This window comes from Sarcophilus harrisii, chromosome 1, assembly GCF_902635505.1.
Source record: "Sarcophilus harrisii chromosome 1, mSarHar1.11, whole genome shotgun sequence".
In the NCBI taxonomy this organism is placed as follows: domain Eukaryota; kingdom Metazoa; phylum Chordata; class Mammalia; order Dasyuromorphia; family Dasyuridae; genus Sarcophilus; species Sarcophilus harrisii.
Genome location: NC_045426.1, coordinates 574,036,957 through 574,061,159, shown reverse-complemented (window position 1 = coordinate 574,061,159; position 24,203 = coordinate 574,036,957). Strand labels below are relative to the sequence as shown.

Sequence of the window (24,203 nt, the reverse complement as noted above, 5' to 3'; positions counted from 1 at the left end):
TCAGTAAGGAAGTAGGGCTCCCAATTCTTCAATTTTGCTTCCATATCAGATTTCTGAAGATCAAATCCGTTTTTCAGTCTAGTCCAAGAAGTCTTATTCAGTGGACTGTGGGACAAAATACAACAGGGGAGAGAAAAATATAAGATAATCAGCTTACAAACATGAATCAGATATGGAACAGGAGTTTTTATTCCCAGGCAGAAAGGGAGCACTAAACATAAAGTACTGTAGTGATTACAATTGGTTAAAGAGGTTATAGCTAAGCTTTGTAAGGTCATTTAGAACAAGGAGGTTCATTTACTATTACAGATTTTACCTCCATTGAGAGCAACATGATTAAAGTGGAGTGATTATTTCTAGCTGTTTCTCTCTGTGGGTGACTTTTTTCTCTTAGCTAGTCAGCCTTTGCTGTTACTGTGACTGTTCTAGTTGCTGAAATCCTCATGATTCTCCTTGTATGCCAAGCCATTTCATGCTTTTTGCAAGGGCATTGCTTTTCATTTCCATTTTTTACAAATCCTAACTTCATTCATGGTTCAGTTTACATGACATTTTTTACATGAAACCTTTCCTGATCTTTCTTCTCCAACTGTTAGAACTTACCATTCCTCCAAAATTATTTTGTCTGCTTGAGTGCATATGTTACATTTACTTATTTGTGTACATGGTGTTCTCTAAGAGCAGAATACAAACTTCTTTAGGACAGAGGTTATTTTTAGTTCTGTTTTGTATCTTTGGTAAGAGAGCCTAGAACATAGTAAGTACTTAATGGTTATTTTAATTTAATTGAATTCACATATTGCAGTAGTTAGTAAATTTGGAATATTTATTGGTCTACTCACTGTGCCATGAAATAATTTCATGTTTTCTTTCCCTTAGGCCTTTACTCAGTTATGCCAGAAAGATATCTGGTTCTATTCTCCTTTTCAAACATCATTCAAACATCATCTTCAAACATCAAACATTAAGCATCTAGCTTAAATGCTACCTTGTCCTTGAAAATTTTCCCACTTTCTCTTTTCTAGAAAATAGACTTTCTTTTTTGAATTTGCATAAAATTTGTGATTTTTCTCATTAAATTATATTTTATCATAATGAGGGTGTCTTATCTTCCAAACCTTATGGAAACAGTTTGCTATAATAGAAAGGGAAGTTGGTTTGGACACAGAATACTTTAGTTTATATCTCACTCCACAATCAATCAATCAATTGATAAACATTAATTAAATGTTTACAGTGTATTAGGTACTGTGCTAAGTGCTACAAAAAGATACAAAAAGAGGCAAAGGACAGTTCCTGAATTCAATGATTTATTTTTCACAACAATACAATTCTGGGTAAATCACAAAACTCAATTCAAAAATTTTTTTGAATGCTCATATGCTCATAGGTTTGAAGGAAGGAAGATAAAAGATCAATCAGACATAGTCCTTTCCCTCAAGGGGCTGATAATCTAAAAGGAAAAAATAGTTTGAGAACATATTACTATGAGATACAATTAAGCCACATCATCTCACAAAAATTATAGATGAAACTGGAAGGCTGACAACAAAAAGAAATAAAAATAGAACAGATACATAAACATTTCTATAACAATATTCTTCATTAATAGTAAGGGAACTGTCCTTTTTTTGTATTTTAATATCTCATAGAAACTAAATGAGGGAAGTGAAAAGAGTACAAAAGATAAAGATGAGAATAGAAGGTAGTTCTAAGCACAGAGAAATGCTAAAGGTAAGTTTTTAGTGTGTTAATGGTTCAAGTATTAAGATCCCTAAAACATGTTACTATCCCGAGTTGTTCAGTTCAGTTCTTTTAGTCATAGCTAACCTTTAGTGACCCTGTTTGGTTTGTTCTTTTTTGGCAGAGATACCAGAGTAGTTTGCTAATACTTTAACAACTCATTTTACAGATAAAGAACTGAGGTAAATAGGGTGAAGTGTTTTGTCTAGAGTTATACAACTTGTGATTAGGGGCCACATTTGAACTCATGAAGGTAAATCTTCTTGACTTCAAATCTGGTACCCTATCTGCTATGATAATGCATTGAGATAATTGTGCAGTGTTTTGAATAATTCTGAAATGGTACCTGAAACAAAAATCTGTTTTTTCCCTTGATATTTTATTTCTTCTTAATTGTATGTAAAAACAAATTTTAACATTTAAAAAAATTTATCTCCAACTTCTCTCCTTGCCTTACTTTCTTCCCCCCTACACATGTGCAATTATGTAAAACATCTCCATTTTAGTCTTGTTATGAAAAAGAATGGACTGAAAAGGCCAACCATAAGAAAAATAAAGAAGTGGAAAATAATATGTTTCAATTTGTATTTAGACTCTATTAGATTTTTCTCCAGAGGTTAATAGCATTTTTCTTCATGAGTCCTTTAGACGTTCAAAAAAAAGGGAAAAGGACTTATCTGTACAAAAATATGTATAGCAACTAAGAATTTATGGTGGGTAAGAACTGAGAATCAAGAGGATATCATCAATTAGGAAATAACTAAATAAGCTGTTGTATATATGATTCGGTGTTTTTTTGTAGAGACACTCAACTGACTTTGCCCAGAGTCACAAGCTTACTAAGCATCAAGTATATGAGGTCACATTTGAACTCAGATCTTCCTAACCCTAAGGCCTGTACTTGCCTACTTGCCCCATGTGGTAGATAATTGTAATGGAACATTATTGTATTATAAGAAATGACAAGCAGGATGATTTCAGAAAAACATGAACTGATACACAGTGAAGTGAATAGAATCAGAAGACCATGGTACACAGTAACAGCATTGTTGCTCCATGAATAACTCTTCTCAGAAATATGATCCAAGACAAAGCCAAGACTAATGATGAAGCATATCATCCACATCCAGAGAAAGAACTGATAGTTTGACTATAGGCTGAAGCATGCTGTTTTCACTTTCTTTTTCAAAATGATTAATAGAAATGTTTTATGTATACATATATAACCTATATCTGCTTATTGTCTCAGGGAGCTAATATGAGTGATGGAGGTGTGAAATAGTGTTCCCTTTAATATGTAAAATTAATACTCTAAAATTGTGTACCCTTTGATCTGTAAAGAAGGGAGATTCCAGTCTCAGGTCCTCCTGGGAAGCCTATCTCCTCAGACAAATTAGGTGGCATCATCTGACTGGGCCATTTCTAAGGCAAATCACCTCCATTGATAGTTCGTCTCTATTCAAATTCAGCCTGAAAAAGCCTTCGAATCAATTTCATTTGGGAGATTCTGGTTTGATCAGCTCAAACTGCCCAACCCCACTCTCTTCCCCAAGATCTGCTCATATAACAAGTTTCTGTTTACTCATTTCTTTGCAGAATGTCCAAAGCAGGACTATGCCTTTCCCTTGGTATAGTTGCCTGTCAGGACCCTGCCCGCTGAGAAGACATTCTTTTCTCAGTGCCAGCCTCCATTTCCTTAAAAGGACTTTGCCACTAAAGAAGTCAGTCTCTAAGCAAAGCTGACTTATCCAACAATAAACTTCCATTTTTGCCACCTAAAACTCTTCGGGTTCATGAATTCTTTCATGAAGAACCTGCACCTTCCACCAAAAGGGGATTTCCACAACTTTCTGACTGCCACTAGAACTCTATCATGAGGATTACCCAGATCTTAGGCACAGGCATGATGAAATCATGCAGCTAGGGGTGGGAAATAATCTAAGGAGGTGTGAATTTGATTTGATAATTTGTTGTTCAATGGGTTCAGTCATGTCTTTGGGACCCTGTTTGGGGATTTTCTTGGCAAGGATACTAGGATGGTTTGTTATTTCCTTTTCCAGTTCATTTTACAGAAAAAAGAAAACAATCTGGCCCAGAAACTCTAAGATATCTTGCTAGGTTTTAGCAATCAAAATTTACATTCCTTTGGCCAGAGCGCCTGCAATTAAGAGTTTGATATCTTATATAGATCGAGGGAAGGGAAGAGAAAGAAGAGGAGAGGAAAGGATAGCTGTATTACCCAATTGGGTAGCCAAGGAATGTACAGGGATAATGGGTTATCAAGTAGATCAGTCAAATAACAAAACTTTCCAAGAATAATGGTAATATAGGATACTGATTTGATCATCCTTCAACTATCACTAACCTCATCAGAACTCATCATGTTCTATATTCTATTCCAAACTCTAATCATTATCACATAATGAGGAAGCCAAAACGAACGACTCAATGCAGTCCTATACTTCCTCTTCTGTACACTACTAGTTGGATCTCTCCCACCCCAGTGGCCCTACTCCACCTATACAGCAACCTAGGCTCACTTCATATACTAACTATATCACTAATTTCACCAACTCTAGACTCCTCTATGTCAACTTCCTTGCTTTGATACATCTGTATAATAGCATACATAGTAAAAATAACATTATATGGTTTCCACCTATGACTACCCAAAGTACATGTTGAGGCCCTTATTGCAGGGTCCATGGTCTTAGCTGCAGTCCTATTGAAACTAAGAGGCTATGGCATCATACGAATTACAACCTTTCCTGAACTCACTGTTACAATCTATGTTATCCATTTATAATCCTTTCACTATGAAGCACAATCATGACAAGCTCTATCTATGACAAAGAGACCTAAAATTAATATTAGTAATAATAATCAAGTAAAGAAATGCCATCAAAGATCTCATCAGAAAAAGGCAATTAAGCACTTGGGTAATGGAGTATGGTATGAACTATTCCAATTTGGGAGTGGAATGTCCAAGGACAGACTTTTAGTTCCTTGCAGGAAGATCTCTCTCCCTTAATGGTCCCTTTCAGAGGATTTAAAGGAAGCCAGAGACTAGAGTGACATTAGATATTGTGTGCACTGGTTTGAACGATACCACTTGAAGGAATAACACGAAAGATAACAGCCAAATTCTCATAGGTAGGCTAAGGTCTCACCTTTGTTTATTCACTTTTGTATCCCTAACATAGTGTAATGTATAGTTACATTTTAATAAATATTTGTTGAATTCCAGATTTTTTTTTTAAAGGGGATGGGGAGAGACATATAGTAAATGTCAATGTGTCACTGTGTTAAACTCTTGGGAATACAAAGTTCAGAAGAAGGAAGACAGCACAAAGAACTGAAAAGGGCAGGACAACTCTTAGCTCTTAGGAATGGGCATGATGAAGTTAGTTATAAAGTTTAATTTATCTCTGCAGAACGATCAGTTTCTGGAAACATGGAGATCAGAAAGGGAAGTAAATTCCCCAGGTGCTCTCCTTAAATGATGAGTGTTCTAATAGGAACTCTTCAATGTCCCTCTCCATTCACATTTAGGGAAACCCTCCGGGGCAGAGGCAGATGCAGGAACAGACAGGGCAGCAGAGAAGGTGTGAATTACAGCTGAATTCTTTAACAAAACGATTAGTTTCTTAATCACAAAGAGTGAGGGCAGTCAGATAAAAAATAAAGTATCTGACTCTCCCCACCCCCTTAAATTGAGGATCTGGGAGGAGCGGCCAAAAAAAAAGTCTCACGCCTTTTGATCAAAGAAGGGCAGGGATGCTGAGGAAGTGTCAATTAGAGTTACGTTTGTCTAGCAGAGTTACCAGTTTCTGGAGTCCATGGAGCCGCCCGGTGGGAAAGGGAGGAAGGAGGAAAAAGCAGAGGGTACTGAGGCGTGAGCTCCGAAGCGGATTCTGTTCTGCACTCTTATCACTCCTCCTCGATACTTTCTCTTGCCGCCTCCCCCATCCCGCTTTTATTGAATTTTTTTTAATATTGTTCTCCCCCCCCCCCCTCCCGTTAAGACTTTTTTTCTTAAAATCCCCTGCGCTTAGCATAGCGCCCGGCACGTGGAAGGCACTTAATGTTTACGAATTAACTGACTTCTACTCTTCCGCTCCTCTCAAGGCATTGCCGAAAAAGCAAAAGGCAAAGAAACGCCGTCGACGCGCACGCGTAATAGTCACGAAGTAGAGGAAAGGGGCAGATTTCCTCGAGGAAAAAAAAAAAAAAAAAAAAGACTTTAACGAGTTCGGCGACCGAATGCGCATGCGCCTCGTTTTGCCCTATGGAGAGGGGCGGGAGGAGGGGGAGAGCGCGAGCTCCGAGAAGGGAAGGCGCATGAGCGGACCAACTGCAAGTCGGTTTGTCGAGAGACCCCGGGTGGGGGGGGAGGGGTAGAAGTCGCCGCCATTTTGTTGTAAGCTTGCTCTGAGTTGGAGCTTTTTTTTTTTTATCCTCCCCCACTTTTTATTTCCTCGGGAAGCGGTTGTGGTGCAGAAGGAGACCTCCCAGGTTCGGCTGGGAGCTTGAGACTCGGGAGCCGCGGTGTGTGTTTATAACCGGGTTGTGGAAGAACTACGCTGCAGGCTCCAGGAATGGTGGGAGGGGTCCGGTCAAGTGGGGGGGTTAAGGGGGATTGGGGAGGAAGCGAGCCGAGGCCGAGGCCGAGGCGGGGCCCGCCCGCCCGCTCTGGAGGAGGAAGCGGCGGAAACGGCGGCGGCGGCGGCGGCAGCAGCGGCGGTGGCGACGGCGGCCGCCGCGCAAGGAAGTAACTGCCGCCACTGCTGCGGGCAGCGCCCCCGACACGAGCACCGTGCCGTGGCTCCCGCGGCGCGGTCTTCCCGATCGCGGGCAGCCGCTGCCCGTCTCCCTCTCTCTCCCTTCCCCTCTCTCCGTGTTACACCCTCCTCTGAGCTTTGAGGCCGGAGGTTCCGGCCCTTCAGCGTAGTGACGGTCGGGGGAGGCCCAGGCCCGCCTCGATTTCGGGGAGGGAGGAGGGGGCGGCCGCGCGCCTCCCCTCGGCTCCCCCGAGTTAGGTAGGATGGAAGTAGCGGACGACCTTGGCCGAGCCGCTGGGTAGGGGTCCTAGCCTCCCCGGGGGGGAGCGAGTGACTGAGTGCCCTCGGGCCCGGCCGGGGAGACGGACGGAGGCGCCTGCGAGGTCAGGCTTGGTTGACCCTGGGGGCTGGCCCCAGGCCTTTGGGGACGGCGTCGGATCCCATCTGGCGACCTTGGCCTGGCGGGAACGAAGGAGCCGCTTGACTCTCTTGGGAATGTGGACGGACTCTAACGGCATTTGGCTCTAGAACCCGTGGTAATGGAGGCCCCTGGAGGACCCCCCTTTAAGGAGGATGGAGGATGTTGAGGGGAATCCCGTGCACCCCGTGGAATCCATCGTCTCCATTATTTTCTTGTGTCTATCGGAGACTAAGGCTCTGGGCAGTCTGGCTTTGGCGCTCACTTGAGGGATCCGTTCCCAAAGACACCCAGATAGGCAGTCCACCGATCCTAGAAACTAATTGAGAGTGGCAAAGGAAGAGAGACCCGTAGAGTTGTGGGGCTTGCTGAAGAGCTGTAGGAGCAATCACGTTTGATCCGAGAGCCTGAGGAAATCACGGTTTAGTCGTCCTGTCTGGAAGGAAACTTATGGTGTTATAGTTGAAGGAATGTAGAGCGGACTGATGCCAGAATTGAAAGGTGATGGTTTTTCGTGTGTGTTTTTTGGCTTACATTGGAGGAAGACTTTAATTTGTCAATCTTGTAGGAAGAACTGGTGAAACTGTTTTTGCTTGAGTGGTCGTGTAAACTCGATGTCTGTTGCAGTTGAGTTCACTTTTAAATGAACTCTTGTAACCTGCCTCCCCACTTCTAGATTTCATTTAGATTTTTTTGTTGTAACCAAAATGTTGTAACTCAACAAAACTAGGCAAACTAAAATTTTTCTACTTAATTTTCAGAGTACAGTTGAATGTGTCTTGTGTTACTGTCATTTTGTCTTAATTAAAAAAATTTTTTTATTAGGGTAGACATACATGGAAACTTAATTTAAAGATGTAACTTGGTAGTTTGACAAACTTTTGAAAGTTTGCCTTTGGATATGCTTGATTAGTCTCCAAGACAGGATTCACTAGGATAGTGAAAAACTGCCCATTCCCCACTACTCTCAGTACCAAAGTGTTTTCATGAAACATATTGGAATGTTTGGTGTAGCTATGGTGCTTCCTTAGAATACCATCTTGCTACTCCTTAAAAAAAGAATCTCTAGGATAATTCTTAAGTGGAATCATTAAGTCTTCACTGAACTACTTCTTTAAATGGCTTAGTGTTTTCAATATCAGTGTCGTTAGAGATAGATAAACCTGACACTTTGCCCCTAGTATCTTTCAAGAATCTTTGGTCTTAAATTTCTTTTATATATTCTAGGGAATATATATTGCTACAAGAAAAGAATTTTCTTTCTAATAGGCATACATTTACCTTACTTTAGGAATAAAGGTGTGGCCATAGTTAATACTGTTTTCATCCTATAAAAAAGTTAATTTTTTTTGTACATTGTGCAGAATAGGGAATTTTGTAGTTATGTATAGACCCAGTGCCAAAAGAAGTTTGCTTAGAGTGTTAATAGCTACTTTCAGAGTGTTCTAGATATTGTTTCAAAAAAAGAAAAGATTAGGAGTATTCCTGGCAGTTTTTTCTTGGTGGCAAGTAAAGTTACAGTAAACTTCATTAATTTGAAATTAATCCTAATTCAAGGCAAAGACTGAGTTAAACATTTCTGTTATGAAAATGTTAAGGAGTGAGGGTGTATTTAATCTCCCAAAGTCAAACAGTTTTCAAGTTTCAAATTTTTTTTTAATAAAAGGTAATTACAGAAGAAGCCTCTTTGTTTATTAAATAAGGCTTGGTAAGACATTTAATTGGACATGCTTTTTAGTTCTGCTTGGCTTGGAAAAAGTAGTAAAATCACTTTTATAAAAATATTCCATAATTTGAACCTTTGACTAATTCAAACTGCCCTTCCTTTAAACTCCCTTCATTGAGAGTAAGTTTGGTGTAGCATAAATAAAAAGTACACTGGCCTTGGAATAGAAGGCCTGGTTTCAATTCTGGCCTTAGTATTTATTTTCCGAATCATGAGAAAGTCACTTCAACGTGCCTGAGTCTCACTTTTCTGTAATATTTCATCTCTCAGTCTATGATGGGAATAAAATTGTATAATTTATCTTACAGTACTGTTGTGAGGAGTGTGCTATGTAAAGTTGAAGTGATATGTAAACGTGATATATTCCAAATTAATGTGATGTTACTGTATTTCAATTGTTTTTTTTCTGTAGTTTATTTAGAACTTTTTGTAAATAAGTGCAATTTAGTTGTTTTGAAATGAATTAAGATCGTATTCTACAGATATTTGTTTTATTTCACTGATTTGTTGGGGAACTGTTATGTGGTAGTTTTTTAGTTAATCACATTTTTCTGTGCATCAGTAATTGTCTGTAGTTCCAGTCTATATTATGTTCCTGGTTAGTAAAAACTCATTTGATTTTAGTGATGGTGTAGGAATTGTTTCAAGACTTTAATGAAGACTAGTTTTGTTGTTGTTTTTTTAAAGAGATGGGTACGTGAAAGTTTGGTTCTGTCTGAAAGTTAGGCACAGTATTTTTTCTGCAAGGGTCACAGGTTATGACATTTGGTTGAATTGGACTTGTGGTTTACATATGACAGAAAGATTCCAGGCATTGTCTCTTATGGTTTCTTTTCCTTGATATTTTGAATGATTGGACTGTTGTTTTATTTTGGTTAGTTTCAAAGAGGAGGAAGAAAGAGGATTTGAATATTAGTCATAACGTGAGCTGGATTTTTGTTCCTTTCATGGATGGAAGTTAATGGAGGGTTTTCCTCCTAACAGTCTTGGAGCTAATTCATTATGGAACAGTTGATGATCAAGTAATTTCAAGCATGTTTTCACCATTTGCTGACCTCAGTTTCTCATTTTATATTTTCTTTTCTACTTCTAAAATGGAATCAATCAGATTATATTAAAAAAAAAAAATTAAGCAAAGGCACAGTATGTGGCTTTTTGCTGAAGGAGACCTGATTTGCCCTTGGAACAAAGAAGAATATTTCATAAAAATGTGCCCATAATTGTGGTTCCTTACAGTGCTTCACTATTGTGTTATAGCCACTGAAATGGACATTCTACAGTAATCTGGCATTGTTTAAGACAAAATACAGATGGAGCAGGCATTAATTATGTTTCATTTTCTTTCCACAGTTAAGTTGGTTTTACAGAATTATCAGGTCTTCGAGAAAAAAAATAAATAATCCAACAGGTAAGCTGTCTAGAGCATAATGCTTTTCACTGAGCCTTGTCAAAGATCATGGCTTTTCTCACAGAACTCTACCCGGAAAAATAGAATTGTACACCTGGGTACCTATGACTTCTGCTCTTTAAGTCTGATCTACAGTGCGCCATTGCTAGGTAGTTTTACATTGGTGAGCAGAAATCATCCACTGATAGAACTTGTCTGAGAACAAAATTCATCATGGTTGGTGAATTATTTTAATTCTAAAGTTTTTATTTTTGTCTTTTAATATTCTATCAGTTAAGACTTTTCAGTGCAAGAGAGATAGAATTCTAAGTCAAACTAATAAGAGTTTGGTCTTGGTATGAAGCAGCATTTGGCAGGCTGAAGCCATGCCATGGAAGATTTGATTTTTTTTTCCTTTTTTTCATTTTGGCATTTGGATTGTGCAGGGCAGGTGATATGGGATGTTTCTTTGAGGAAGAAGTTGTTTTTACTTTTTTTTTAGTTGGGATAAAGTTCTTCCCATGATTTCTTAAGAATAAGATAGGATCAATATGTTTTGTGAACTTGAGTCTCGCTTTCATTCATAAATCTTGAATGAGACAGAAACTAGTAATTAAAGGTTTAGTTTGTGCTAAGATATTATAAAAGTAAGACTTGCTATTATGTGTACCTTTTTGTCTGCAGGTCATTATTGCTGTGGTTTGAGCTCAGCATGGCTGTAGTCATCCGTTTACAGGGGCTTCCTGTTATTGCGGGGCCTGTGGATATTCGTCACTTCTTCTCGGGATTGAATATTCCTGATGGAGGAGTGCATATAATTGGAGGAGAAATTGGGGAGGCTTTTATTATTTTTGCAACAGATGAAGATGCACGACGTGCCATGAGTCGGTCAGGAGGGTTTATCAAGGACTCCCCTGTAGAGCTTTTTCTTAGCAGCAAGACAGAAATGCAGAATACCATAGAAATGAAACGAAAAAGATTTGATCGTGGAGGAAGAGAACTGATATCAGGCTCCAAAAGACCAGGATCTAGTAGTTCTGGTGCATCAGGGGTTGGCAGCCTATCTAATTTAGTTGAGGCTATTAAGAAAGGAATAAATAAACCTGGCTATGATCCTTCTGATGATCCAGAGGCTGGTTTTCATACCAATGGTACAAGACATGGTATTACGGGGCCAAGAAAAGAAACACGTACATTCAAATCAGATAACCGTTACTTATTTTTACGTGGTTTGCCATACTCAGCAACTGAAGATGAAGTACGTGCTTTCTTTCCTGGATTATGTGTGGATGGAGTTATTTTATTAAAACATCCAACTGGCAGAAATAATGGTGATTGCTTGGTAAAATTTGCTACATCTCATGATGCTTTAGGAGGTCTTCAACGCCATAGACATTACATGGGTTCAAGATTTGTTGAAGTTAGTCCAGCTTCAGAGCAACAGTGGATTGACTGTGGCGGTAGTGTAGATATAAAGGATGAAGTTCATTTCAGAAGTGAAGAGCGTTCTCCACAAAGAGGAATAAATGATGCACATTCAAAAAAACGATCGCGATCAAAATCCCCAAGAAGAGTGAAAAGACGCTCCCGTTCCCCTCACAAATATGGATTTTATGTTCATTTAAAAAATCTGTCACTAAGTGTTGAGAAGAGAGATATAAAAAATTTCTTTAGAGATACTGATCTGGCCAGTGATCAGATTAAATTTTTGTATAAGGATCAGAAAAGAACAGGATCTGCCTTTGTGATGTTCAAGACATTGAGAGACTATAATTCTGCTCTCGCCTTACACAAATTTATATTATTTCATCGTCAAGTTCTTATTGATCCTATATCTAAAAAAACAATGCTGAAATTCATTGAATGTTATGAAAAAAAAAGATCAGGGTCAGTGGGGAGAGAACGACCTGGGCATATTCCAGAAAAAAACTACCGGGAAGGACATTCTGGCCCAAAGCTGTGCATATATATAAGAAATTTTCCATTTGATGTCACTAAAGTTGAGGTACAAAAGTTCTTTGCCGGGTTTTCTATTGATGAGGATGATGTTTACTTGCTTTATGATGACAAAGGAGTTGGTCTGGGAGAGGCACTGGTGAAATTTAAATCAGAAGAACAGGCAATGAAAGCTGAAAGTTTAAACAGACGAAGGTTCTTGGGAACAGAGGTATTATTAAGACTTATATCTGAGGAACAAATGCAGGAGTTTGGTGTGAATATTTCATCTATCTCAGGTGAGAAAATGCAAGATCATTCACAGACACGAGATAGAGATGAACATTCCCATTCAGTTGATACACAAGGACCATCTGTACATTCATTTGGCCCTCCTGGAAAATTCCGCCATCCCCCAGAGGATTTTCGTCAACAACCTGACAATTTCCGGCATCCTTCTGATGATTTCCGGCACCCTCCAGACAGACACCCTCCAGATGATTTCCGGCACCCTCCAGACAGACATCCTCCAGATGATTTCCGGCACCCTCCAGACAGACATCCTCCAGATGACTTCAGGCAACCGGATAATTTTAGACCACCACCTGATGATTTCATGTGCCCACCTGATGATTTCAGAGGTCCTCGTCCTTTCATGAATTTTGGTCCCCCTGAAGGTGAACCTTTTGGCAGGTTTGATTTTGGAAACAATAACATGGGAGGCTTTCCAGAGGGAAGATTTATGTCTGATCCAAATTTCAATTGTGGCTCAGGTAGAGTAACTCCTATTAAAATAATGAATCTTCCATTTAAAGCAAATGTCAATGAAATCTTGGACTTTTTCCATGGTTATGGAGTAATACCAGAATCAGTTTCAATACAGTATAATGACCAAGGATTACCATTAGGGGAGGCCATTGTTGCAATGGTAAACTATGATGAGGCTATGGCTGCTATTAATGACCTGAATGACAGACCAGTTGGCCCACGAAAAGTTAAACTAATTTTGCTCTAGAGGCTACTTAGCAATTTACATTTCCCCCCAACTCCCCCACAGTATTGGTGCAGCAAAATGCATTTGTATAAAAAAAAAGTGTTTATTTTTAATTACCAAAAAACCTCCCCAAACCATTAATTTTGACAATTCCTATGAAGAGCAAATTGTAAATAGTGGAATGTTTAGATCTTTTTTCATAAGGTGTTTTTTTTTTTTTTTTTGAGTGTGCGTGTGAGTGTGCGTGCGTGTGTGCGCAAATTGCCATCTAACTTTTTTAAATTTTCAACTTCATTATGCTTTATTCTTTGACGGTGGATAATAGCACTAATCCTTTAAATGATTTATGTAAATTGCATAGTTTAATTTCAAAAATTGAAAAGTAGAGTTGTAATGTTATTTGGGAAAAGGGAAATTTTTATTCCTCCTTTCCATAGTCCATAGTATCTTTATACAAATGTTTAAGGAAATGTTACATGATTTGTTCAGGTATGACATTTTCATTGCTTACCTGATTGTACAAATAAAATTTCCTAACCATCACCTGGGACAATACTGTATTAGTCCCATGTTAAAAATTGCAAAATGGACAGAATGTAAACTTGAAAATTTCTTCTGTGAAAAATCTTATTAGACTTGTTAAATTGTTTCATATGTTCACAGGAATTCTTAAAAGTTTCCATGTTCATTACTTTACAGAATTAAAAAAAAATAAAGATACAGCTGAATGGACCAACTATTCAATGTTTACTTGTGTTTGTATTTAAAAAAAAAAAAAAAAGAAAAGAAAGGGAAAACTTTATCAGCTTAGTGTTTGGGGGTACTTTTAATAAAAATGTTAAAACTTTTTACAAATATATAGGATCAGATATTCTTTATGTATAACACTCTTTGTTTCTCACAATATTGCAAATACATTGATTTAGGAACCACAGGCATGAGGCTTGTGTATAAAAGTAATATAGCAATTCTCTTGATTTCTTTGTGAAAAATAAATGGACCCATTGGTTTAGGTTACAAAATTAGTATTTGTCATTTCTAGTTTCCAAACAAATGGCTATAGGTATTAACTGTTAGATACCTTAGAGGTTGTATAATAATCTTTGATAGGTACAAAATTAATAACCAGAGAGGTAAAATAATTTGCATATAAATAAAATCACATAACTAGGGTAGGGGCAGGACTTAATTCAAGGATTCATTACCGACCTTACAACATAGTGCTTCTCAAAAGTTTCAAATCACCATAGGCAAAACAATAACTTATAAAATATCAGATTTTATCAGTATTTTTGGACATCTTATTGCATCTATTTGAAAGTATTTCAAGTTGATGCCACTTTTGTGAATGAATTTCATTTCAAAAGTTACTCGGGTACTTTTTGGGAATTCTAGCATGGCAATTTACAGCATGTAATTCTAGTACACATCTCATTGTAAAGTTGCCTTTACATTAAGCTCAGCAATTCTAAAATATTAGGTTATCCTTTGACTTTTGTATCAGTATTTGGGCTGATTACTTAGCCAAAACATTTAGGTTTTCAACCTGCAAAAAAACCCCTCCACTTTTTTTTTAGACTATCTTTGGTGGGTGTCTACAATGTACTTCCATACCTTATTTCCATATGAAAAATTGTTTTTAAACAGGTTTTCCTAAAATGAAGCCCAGTTCTTTTCAAGTGTGACAGGTTGAATCATATAACTTTTCTGAGCCTCCTAATTTATCTGAATAATAAGGGGGTAGGGCTAGATTGTTTTCTAAGATTGTTTTCAATCTTTAAAATTCTGTAATTGTAGTTTTCTTGTTTTTTTAAAAAAATTTCTATAATAAAATTCAGTTTAGCACGTAGAAATATTCAAAACCATCATATTAAAATAGTACACCCATATCTTGATGTCGTTTCCAAGAGGTCTAAGGTACTGGTTTACTTTTTAGGGGGAGGGGGGAAAGCCTATTGAAAGTGACGTACTAATACACTAACGAATTAGGAAGTTTTGTCTAGTTAACTTTCTAACACCCCCCCCCTCCCCCTGATTTCTGTTGGGTATCAGAGATTAGTATAAACCTGTGACTGAAAATATAAAGCACAGATAGTCATCAGCAACCCTCAATTAAATAGGAATTTTGTTATGTTTTTAAAACAAATGAGCAAAAAATGTCTTACAGGGTAAAAATAGGATTTTTTTAGTGTATAACATTTTAAACTAGGTAAAAAAAAGCAGTGTACTCCTTGAAGTGAATGTTAGGATTAAAAGTACAATTTACAAGGGCTTGGCAAATGTTTGATTTGCAACAACTTGGCATCCTTGAGAAGAAAATGTTGGGGGGAAAAAAACTTCTGAAAATAACTTTTTAATTTTCATAGCTAAATAAATAATGCCACAAATCTAAATGTAACTTATCTTGGTTAGACATTTTGAGAGCTGAAAAAGACTTTGAACTAATTAACTTTATATAAAGAAAAATGAATTGATCAGATTGTCACCAAAGAATTTTGAAGCTTTTTTGAAAACAGTGAAATAACTTGCTACAGCCCCAGAAATGTTAAATAGAAAATTTGTAAATTTTTTTATTTATGAATTTTTTTAATGGAAGGTCATATGGGAAAGAGGGAACTTCACTGCTTAGATATGTAGAAAAGAAATGAGTTTCCAATGGAGATTAACTCTTTAGCACTATACATCAGATTTTCAGCTTTTAAACATTTTTACAATGGTATATTAAAAATATGTGAATTATATACTAATTGTAATATTTCAGAGGCAGTTACCTTTATTAAAAATCAAATCACAAAACCAACAGTTTTCTGTAAAGTCTTTATTTTTATGTTGTGAATAGTTGGTTTTCTAGTATTCCAAAGGAAATAAATTTCACAATTGGTAAAAAAAACTTTTCTGAATCATTGAAATGATTTATGTTTTCCTTAAAAGGAAATCTTGGAAATGAAAAAATGTCACAGATATATACTAAAATCCTATGATTCTAATGTCCCTAACTGTTATTTTTGGGTACAAGAATCAGTAATAAATTTTATTTAGAAATTTCTAAATTTCAGGTTCTTTTATACTAGGGGCTTGCCTCTTCTGGGGAACAGCAGGTTTTCTAAAGTCAGTATCATACACTGTAATAACTGCTATTTAAAATCATGAAGGTTGCCCTATTTCATATTTTGTGAAATATATAAAAACCAATTTCCTTACACCCTTTTAATTCTTTTGCTCATGTCCTTTAAACTATTTAAGGTATTAATTTTGCAAGTAAAACTTCCAATTTTTGTAAGTGGTAAGTAAAACAACTAGTACTTTATGGGATGGTATTTGTCAGAATGATTCAAAAGGAGTAACATGAATTTTTTTAAAAACAAAGACATGGAAACTTACATGCAAAACCAAGAGAAAATGATGTAATTCTGTTGGCAATTGTATTTATTTGTGTGGTATGACAACATCTGAATGACAAGCTTTCAAGATATTTAAACAAATATAACCCTGGGTAAAAGAATGAAACTAAAGGTATATTTTAAATTTTTTATTTGAGCTACTTAATTTTTGGGCTACAGAAATTTTCTTTAATCATGTTCCATTTTGGGGATAAATCCTCAAAAGCCATTTACTTTTTAAAATTGTAGGTTCTTTGAAGTATCTGTTAATGGTATATATTGTTGCCTAGTTTTAAAATTTTGACAACTGACAAGCTAAGCTAAACAATTTAGTAAATTGAAGTCTTGATGATTCTGAGGGAAACTGTTAAAAAGCTCATATAAAATTAATTTTCTTCCTCTGTAACTTCTAATTCATCATCATCCTCTTCATCATCATCTTGTTGGTCTTTTCTTATCCGACTGGTGGGAATCTGCTAAAAGTGAAGTGTAACAAAATCATTTTTTTAAAATTTGAAAACTAATATCTTTATTTTTAGGATCCTCCAATTTTCAGAAGGGTACATGTAGCTCTTATAATTGATTGTTCAATAAAGAAAAGGACTGCCTCAAAACTAAGAATCATGAAAAAATAAGATGAAGTTCTATGACAGAGTATTTTAAGTTCTGCCTTGATTAGGAGGATACTTGAAATAATTTGTAAAGATAATATTCTAAAAGGATGGTTTAATTTTTGTTTTGTTCTAATGAAATATTCCCGTAAATGCCAATACATTAAACAATCTAAGTTTTTAGGCTGTTAAGGTTCTGTTTTAGGACCTTTTTCCCCTCTCTGTAGATTAGAAAAATCTCATTTACTCCACCTATTAGATATCCCTATAAATATGACTCCCAAATTTTATGAATTCCAGATACACAAGATTGGAAATCAAAGTTGATAAGGATTTAACACGTCACTTGCTATAAATCCCTCTAAATCCCATTTTACAAATGAGAAAATGGATTGAGAGGTAAAGTGGCTTGCCCATAGTCATAAAAATCATAAGTAGGAGAGCTAAGATTTGAATGTAAATCCTGATTCCAAATAGCACTGTACTATTCCAAATCCATTTCCACTGTACTATTCTACATCTACAACTATCTCAAGAAACACTACTTGGATGTCTATTAGCACTTCAAACTCATTTGCCAAACTGAAGATATTCTTTCTGTACCTGTTTCTCCTTCATTGTTTCTGTCTATAGTACCATTATTATTATTTGTATTCTGTATATAGTACCATTATTCATCTAATCTTCCATCAAAACCTCTTCCACCATCATTACCTCTTCCTATTCCACCTAACCAGTTAGCAAGTCATGTTGATTTCACCACCATATTGTTTCCTATTGTTGACTTCTGTATTTCCACTACTTCTACTTCAGTATTATCACCACCATCTTGGTTCTATAATTGTCCTTTATATTCCTGCTAGAGTATGTCTTGCCCTTTCAAAGATATGGCCATTTATTCAAATGTTTTTAGTAGCTCTCATGTAAAGTTCAAAGTCAAATCAACACATGAAGCTCTTAATCTAGTACCAATATTACTATTCTCCAAGTATACTTAAGTTTTGTTCAGATTGGTTTACTTCATCACTAAACATGACATGTCTTGCTCAATGCTTACACTATTATGTATGCCTAGAAAAATTTCTTCCCACTAATCTCTTTAATTATTGAATTCTAACTATTTCTTCAAATCCTAATTTCATCTGTTGTATGAAGTCATCTTAATTGCAGCAACTATTAACGGGTAACAATCTTCAAGTAGCACTTCTTAGTATTACACTTATTATGTTGAGTATTATCTATATTCTTCAATATATGACATAGATGATATATTTCATTAAGTCTTGTTGAGTGAATAGAAGATGCAATATATACAAAGAGTTCAAATCTATCTTGGGAGACATACGAAAGTTAATAATGCAAAGCAATTTAGAGTAGCCAAGTTGGAATGATAAAGGAAATATGTGCTAAAGGAATTGAGGTGAAGTAAAAGGAAAACAGGAAATAAAAATACCATGCCTGGTAAAACTATAATTTTGTTCAGTTATTTTTAAACTCATGCTTTAAAAGTTTTGACATTCAAGTAGGCTGGAGTCTCAGTTTTTTTCCTAGGTATGATGGGAAGAGAAATGAAGGCCAATGGAATAACTGGCTGTTCTAAAGATTAATATATCTGTATCTATTTTGGTAGTCCAACAATTCTAGTTGGGGACCCAATCCAGTCCTCTTATCTTCCATGCTTATCTTCCATGGATAAATTAGTATTAGTACATGCAAAGTAGGATTCATAATTCTATAATTAATCAGAATGAATAGTGAAATATCAATTCTTACAATGACATTTTAATCTAGGTATAATTTTTCAATAGAGGAGGCTCTGAGAAGTTAAATGACCATGTTCATGCTTGTCGTTTAAAACATGTACTTTAAATAAAAGATTAGGAATCAAATTTATACTAATAATATATTTTAAGATTGGTAGAGTAGTATTTTAAAGTATTTGGTAAAATACTTAAAAGTATTCAAAACATTATTTCATTCCATTTTACTCATTCTTTGGTTTTACCTTACCTGTGCTGTTCCAGATATACACTTGGCAGAAAGAGATCTCTGAAGCGGGGATTTTGAGTTTGCTCGAACAATATCTAAACGAGTTGAGTAGTCAGGTGGATAAAGAGAGCTCCGAAAAATCTATTATAATGATAAAAAAAAATTATACATGGAGGTGAAAACAAAATTATCAAGTAATGGTTTTAGTTAAGGAGCTTCTTCTTTAACAAACATCTTTTACATTAGATGAAGACATGATATATATTTTTTTAAAAGCTGTAAAATGCATTAGATAAGACTTCATTTTGGAAAGATTAAAGTTATGAGGTTATCCCTGATATATAATTATAGAATTATAAATGGTATAAACATTTGTTAATTCAAATTCATTGAATTTGTTCATTGAGCACCTACTGTGTGAAAGAAATAAACCAGGCCCCTTTAGGAGATACAAATTTGAGTAGCATGGAGCTTATAGCAGGGGAAATAAGTACATAAATAACATGGACTTATGCAACAAATAATTAAAATTCATTACTTAAAGGGAATCCCTTTAAGCCTGAAAGACTGAAGACACTAAAAAGGAATTGCTTTAAGCATTTAAACAATCAAGACATTAATCTGAAAGAGCTAGCTGAAAATAAAACGGGCCCAGGAAGAAACAGATTCTCCAATAATCAATTAAGGGATGTCTGTCATGTCTGAAGGCACATTCTAAAGAATGGTTAATAGCACAGGACAAGCCTGCTTTTCAACAGTGTCACTTGCTGCAAGTGATGGCTGGGATGTTTTTATGTTGCAGGAACTTCATAACTTTTGAAATAAAATCTACTTTAGCTGAATAAGTGAAGAAATAATTGAGAGTTATGATTTCAAAATTCTAAATACATTAATCCACTGAAGTCTTCTGAAAACTAAGCTTCCCTCATAATTAAAATATTTATGGGAATTTTAACTTGGAAGCAAGAGAGTATAGCTTAAAACAAGTAATAGAATTCCAACTGCAATATAAACATATATAAAACATGTACCTCTGTATAAGTTTGTTCTAGCTTCCTCGATTGTACTTTCTTGTTCAATTAGTTGGGACCCAACACAGTGGAAGGAAAGGAAACCCAAAGACTGCCTTCTTGGATACATCCATGAGTTATTAGATTACTTTAAATATTATCTTGAAAGCTATGTCAGATTTTCAGAGATGTTTATCTTCCCTCCCTAAAACTGTACCTGTAAATCTTGTCAATTTAATAAATCTAGAGAACATTCAGTGGAGATGCTCCCTCTATCAATGTAGATCAGTACATATCTGCAAAGAATTTATCTGAAGCACTGAGAGGCTTTATTACCCTAGATAAATTTGCCTATATATGGCAGAGGTAAGAGTTAGACCCTGGTGCTATTTCTATCTTTTATTTTTCCAGATACATGTAAAGATAGTTTTAAGCATTTATTTTTAAGATTTTGTGTTGCAAATTTTTCTCCCTCTCTCCCTTACCCCTTCCCTTTCCTTAAGACAGCAAAACATTCTGATATAGGTTAAAAATATTGGTGCTATTATTTCTTAAACTTAGCCTTTATCCATTATATTATACCATGACTTTTAAGGTACCCTTACCAAAAATTTTTAAGCAGAGGTATAAAACCAACCAAAAGGTTGGGCAACTAGATAAAACAGAACTCAACATTAAATGATTTCTATGAGAAACTGTTTAAAAAACAATTTTTTACTGAGGATAATGGTTATATAATCAAAGTAGAGTTTATTTGAAACAGGCAAGAGTTTAGATAAAAGAAGTGAAATAACTTTTTTCCTTTACCAGAAACATCTAGATTAAATGATTAATTCTGCTTTACTTGTTGATGGCTTGGTTTCAGTGGAAATTTAATCGCCATGTACTGTTAATTAAGCAGTATTTATAAGTGTTCAAAAGACACTTCTAAAACAGCCTAATTTTTGTAATCTTTCAAAAACAGAAGACAGCATGGTACAGTGGAAAGGGTGCTACATTTGAATTCAAAGGACCTGTGCTGAATTTTAGTTCAGCAATTGGATTTTGGACAAATCTATCTCTCAGTGCCTCAGTTTTCTCATCTGTAAAAGGAATTTGGGGTAGATGACCAAGTTCCCTCTGGCTTAATTTATCATCAATAATTCCGTTAATGTGTATAATTCCTAGCATGGACTTACTTTTTCCTTACTTTAGTAGAAGGGCAAGTTACATATTGTCTGGCAGCCAACTTTTTGTAATTAATCTTTCTGAATTTACTTAGGCTGATATTGAGATGAGGGGCATTTCTATCACCAGACCTGTAAGAACTCACTTCCATACCAAAATGAAGAATGAGAGTAGAGAATTTTTACTTGTACTTTACTAAACAAAATGCTTTATTTATAAGCTTCATTTGGTAATTAATAATTGTAATAACAACTGTTAAAACTCAAACTAAGTATCTACAGTTTGAAAAGCAAAAGTGGAAAAACATTTATCCTGTTTTTCACCCTATAAACAAAACCTCAATAGCCAGATTTATCCATAGAGTTAAAGTCTCAGATTACATGTAAGATGACTATTAACAAAATTTTCAGTCTGTTTGAGGCACTAGGCTAAGTGCTAAGGAAGATGCAGAGATAAATAAAACATATGATGCTAAGGTTTCAATCTAGTGGAAGAAGCCATCTAAAATTAGTATAGTATAGTGTATAGTTTACAAGAGGTCCTTAATTTAAGAATATAAAGAAACATATAGGGAAGTGATGTTATGCAAATTACCATCACCTCCACCATGTTCTAATTTAACACACGATCATCATGACAAAAATTTACACAGTATACCTTCATATTATTGAGAGAAATGGGCTTATGTATTAAAGAGTCTTACCTCTAGATCTTCTTCTTCATCAATCTTCTGCATATTTTGGTAGGCAGCTGTGTAGACTTCTAAAGCTTTGCCATGGAATAGCATTTCAATTGTTATAAATTCTGAAAATATATTCTAAAAAGTGGAAATGTAATTATATTAATAAAATTTAAAGGCAAATTTTTGTTTCTCAAACATTCTGTGAAACTGGAATACTGAAATGTATTTTTGGAACACATTGGGGAACTTGAAGAATTTAAAAAACCTTTAAATAAATAATAGTTTGAGAACTTTCGAATATTACCTCCATTTGCTGTTCATTTTCTCTTTTGATTTTGGCTAGCACTTCTACCTGTACCTGACAAACTGTTTTCAGTTGGGAAAGAGAACACAAGTCAAGTAAGAAGTACCACACTAATCTATATACTCTGTCCTATCCCATTATTTGTGGAACAGGGATTTTTATTCCTTCCATTTGCATCTCTGGCACTTAGAACAGTGACTGGCACATAATAATAGCCATTTAACAAATGCTTGTTGATTGTGCAACCTTAAGCAAATTTTATTACTTCTTATTTCATCTACAATAATAGGATAGTAGGACCTACCTCTTATGGTAATAGTGAAGTTCAAATGAGACAATCTAAATTCACAAGTTTAGCTTTTAAAGCCTTTCATGATTTAGCGTCGATCTTAACTTCCCAAGCTTACTGAACTCTTTCATACAGTTCAAACCGGCCCATCTAGTATTCTGGGAATTCATATCTTGCCTCTCCTGGTCATTGTATAGACTGCTGTACCTCATACTTAGAATGGTAGCTAGGTGGTAGAGTGAATAAAGCACAGGGCTGGAGTCTGGGCAAATCATTTAAAAGTCTGAATGTCTTGTTGTTTTCTCAACTGCAAAATGGGGATAATGCTATCTACCCCCTAGGATTGTTGTGAGAACCAAATGAAGTAATATTTGTAAAGCATCAGGCACAGTGCCTGGCAGAGAGTAGGCATTTAATAATGCTTGTTTACTTTATTTCCCCTTCCTGGAATGCACTTTTTTTTTTTTAACATCATTTATTTATTTATTTATTCTTATAACTTTTTATTGACAGTATATATGCATGGGTAATTTTTTACATTATCCCTTGCACTCACTTCTGTTCTGATTTTTCCCTTCCCTCCCTCCATCCCCATCCCCTTCCCTAAATGGCAGGCAGTCTTATACATGTTAAATAAGTTATAGTATATCCTAGATACAGTATATCATTGTAGAACCAAACAGTTCTCTTAATTGCACAGGAATAATTGGGTTCAGAAGGTAAAAATAGCCTGGGAAAAAAAAACAAAAATGCAAACAGTTTACACTTATTTCCCAGTGTTCCTTCTCTGGGTGTAATTGATTCTGTCCATCATTGATCTATTGGAACTGAATTAGATCTTCTCTTTGTTGAAGATATCCACTTCATATCAGAATACATCCTCATATAGTATCATTGTTGAAGTGTATAATGATCTCCTGGTTCTGCTCATTTCACTCAGCATCAGTTCGTGTAAGTCTTTCCAAGCCTCTCTGTATTCATTTCTTATAGAACAATAATATCTGGAATGCATTCTTTTTCATCTCTGCCTCTTAAGACTCTTTAGCGTTTTCCTTTAAAGGCATAGGTCATGAACTACTATCTTCAATAAGAAGCTTTTCCTGGTTTCCCTAATTGTTAAGTGCCCTCTTCCTCTTCAGTTTATCCCCTATACATTTAAATTTTTATGCATTATATTTTCCAGTAAGATGTAAGCTCCTTATGGATAGGATTTGTTTGTATCTTCAGAGTTTGGCATTGGGCTTTGTAAATGCTTGTTGGATTAGATTAAGGAAGTTATAGAGGTTAGAAGTGGAGCAGCTAAGTGGCCTAATGAAGAGAATAATTTAAGAGTAAAATGGTAAGTGGATAGAGCACCAGCCCTGAAATCAGGAGGACCCGAGTTCAAATCTGGCCTCAGACACTTAACACTTCCTGGCTGTGTATGACCCTGGGCAAGTCACTTAACTCCAATTGCCTCAGCAAAAAAATAGAAAAGTAAATAAAATGGGATTAGAATAAGTCCAGTCCTTGTCCCTAAGGAATTTACCTATCAATCTGAAACACAAAGATAAATATTATGTAAAATAGTGCCTAAATACATAAATGAAGTATAAAATAAAGTGTTATATGAATGTCTAGGGAGGGGATAGTCATTATTGATAGGGATGATCAGGAAGATGGAATTTTAAATTAGAATTTAAAGACTGTTTCTTATAGAAAGTAAAAAGTCTTGTGGATAGTAGGATAGAGCAAATAAATGGGAGCAGTATAAGCTGATAAGTCAGGATGGCAGGATAATAAAGGTT

General features: G+C 35.7%; 2 protein-coding genes across 10 annotated transcripts in view; one reads left to right on the top strand and one right to left on the bottom strand.

The window, feature by feature from the left end:
• Positions 1 to 6,048: 6,048 nt before the first annotated feature.
• Positions 6,049 to 14,605, top strand: RBM12B (RNA binding motif protein 12B). Of its 7 annotated transcripts, none has more exons than XM_031946984.1 (3): positions 6,049 to 6,103; positions 10,019 to 10,076; positions 10,740 to 14,605. In XM_031946984.1, exon 3 carries the CDS (start codon positions 10,768 to 10,770, stop codon positions 13,003 to 13,005), a length of 2,238 nt encoding a protein of 745 aa, XP_031802844.1. In that variant the 5' UTR covers positions 6,049 to 6,103; positions 10,019 to 10,076; positions 10,740 to 10,767; the 3' UTR covers positions 13,006 to 14,605. The 7 variants fall into 7 exon arrangements, with proteins under 7 accessions (XP_031802844.1, XP_031802843.1, XP_031802845.1 ...); XM_031946983.1 differs by having other exon boundaries at positions 6,058 to 6,107; XM_031946985.1 differs by lacking the exon at positions 6,049 to 6,103 and adding an exon at positions 6,139 to 6,258.
• Positions 14,606 to 14,930: 325 nt separating this feature from the next.
• The window catches only part of CIBAR1 (CBY1 interacting BAR domain containing 1), a 32,607-nt gene continuing 23,334 nt past the window's right edge, over positions 14,931 to 24,203 (bottom strand). For 2 of the 3 annotated variants that reach the window (XM_012541717.3, XM_031946986.1), the window contains 3 exons: positions 21,845 to 21,958; positions 18,986 to 19,105; positions 14,931 to 16,840 (listed from right to left, as the gene is read on the bottom strand). In XM_012541717.3, the coding sequence (XP_012397171.2) occupies positions 16,751 to 16,840; positions 18,986 to 19,105; positions 21,845 to 21,958 (324 nt within the window). In that variant the 3' untranslated portion in view covers positions 14,931 to 16,750. The remainder of the gene's footprint in view (positions 16,841 to 18,985; positions 19,106 to 21,844; positions 21,959 to 24,203) is intronic. The other variant, XM_012541718.3, reaches the window with a different exon arrangement.

What these genes read in the sequence shown, in the direction of transcription:
- RBM12B (XM_031946984.1), top strand. Translation starts at nt 10,768, where the DNA reads ATGGCTGTAGTCATCCGTTTACAGGGGCTTCCTGTTATTGCGGGGCCT.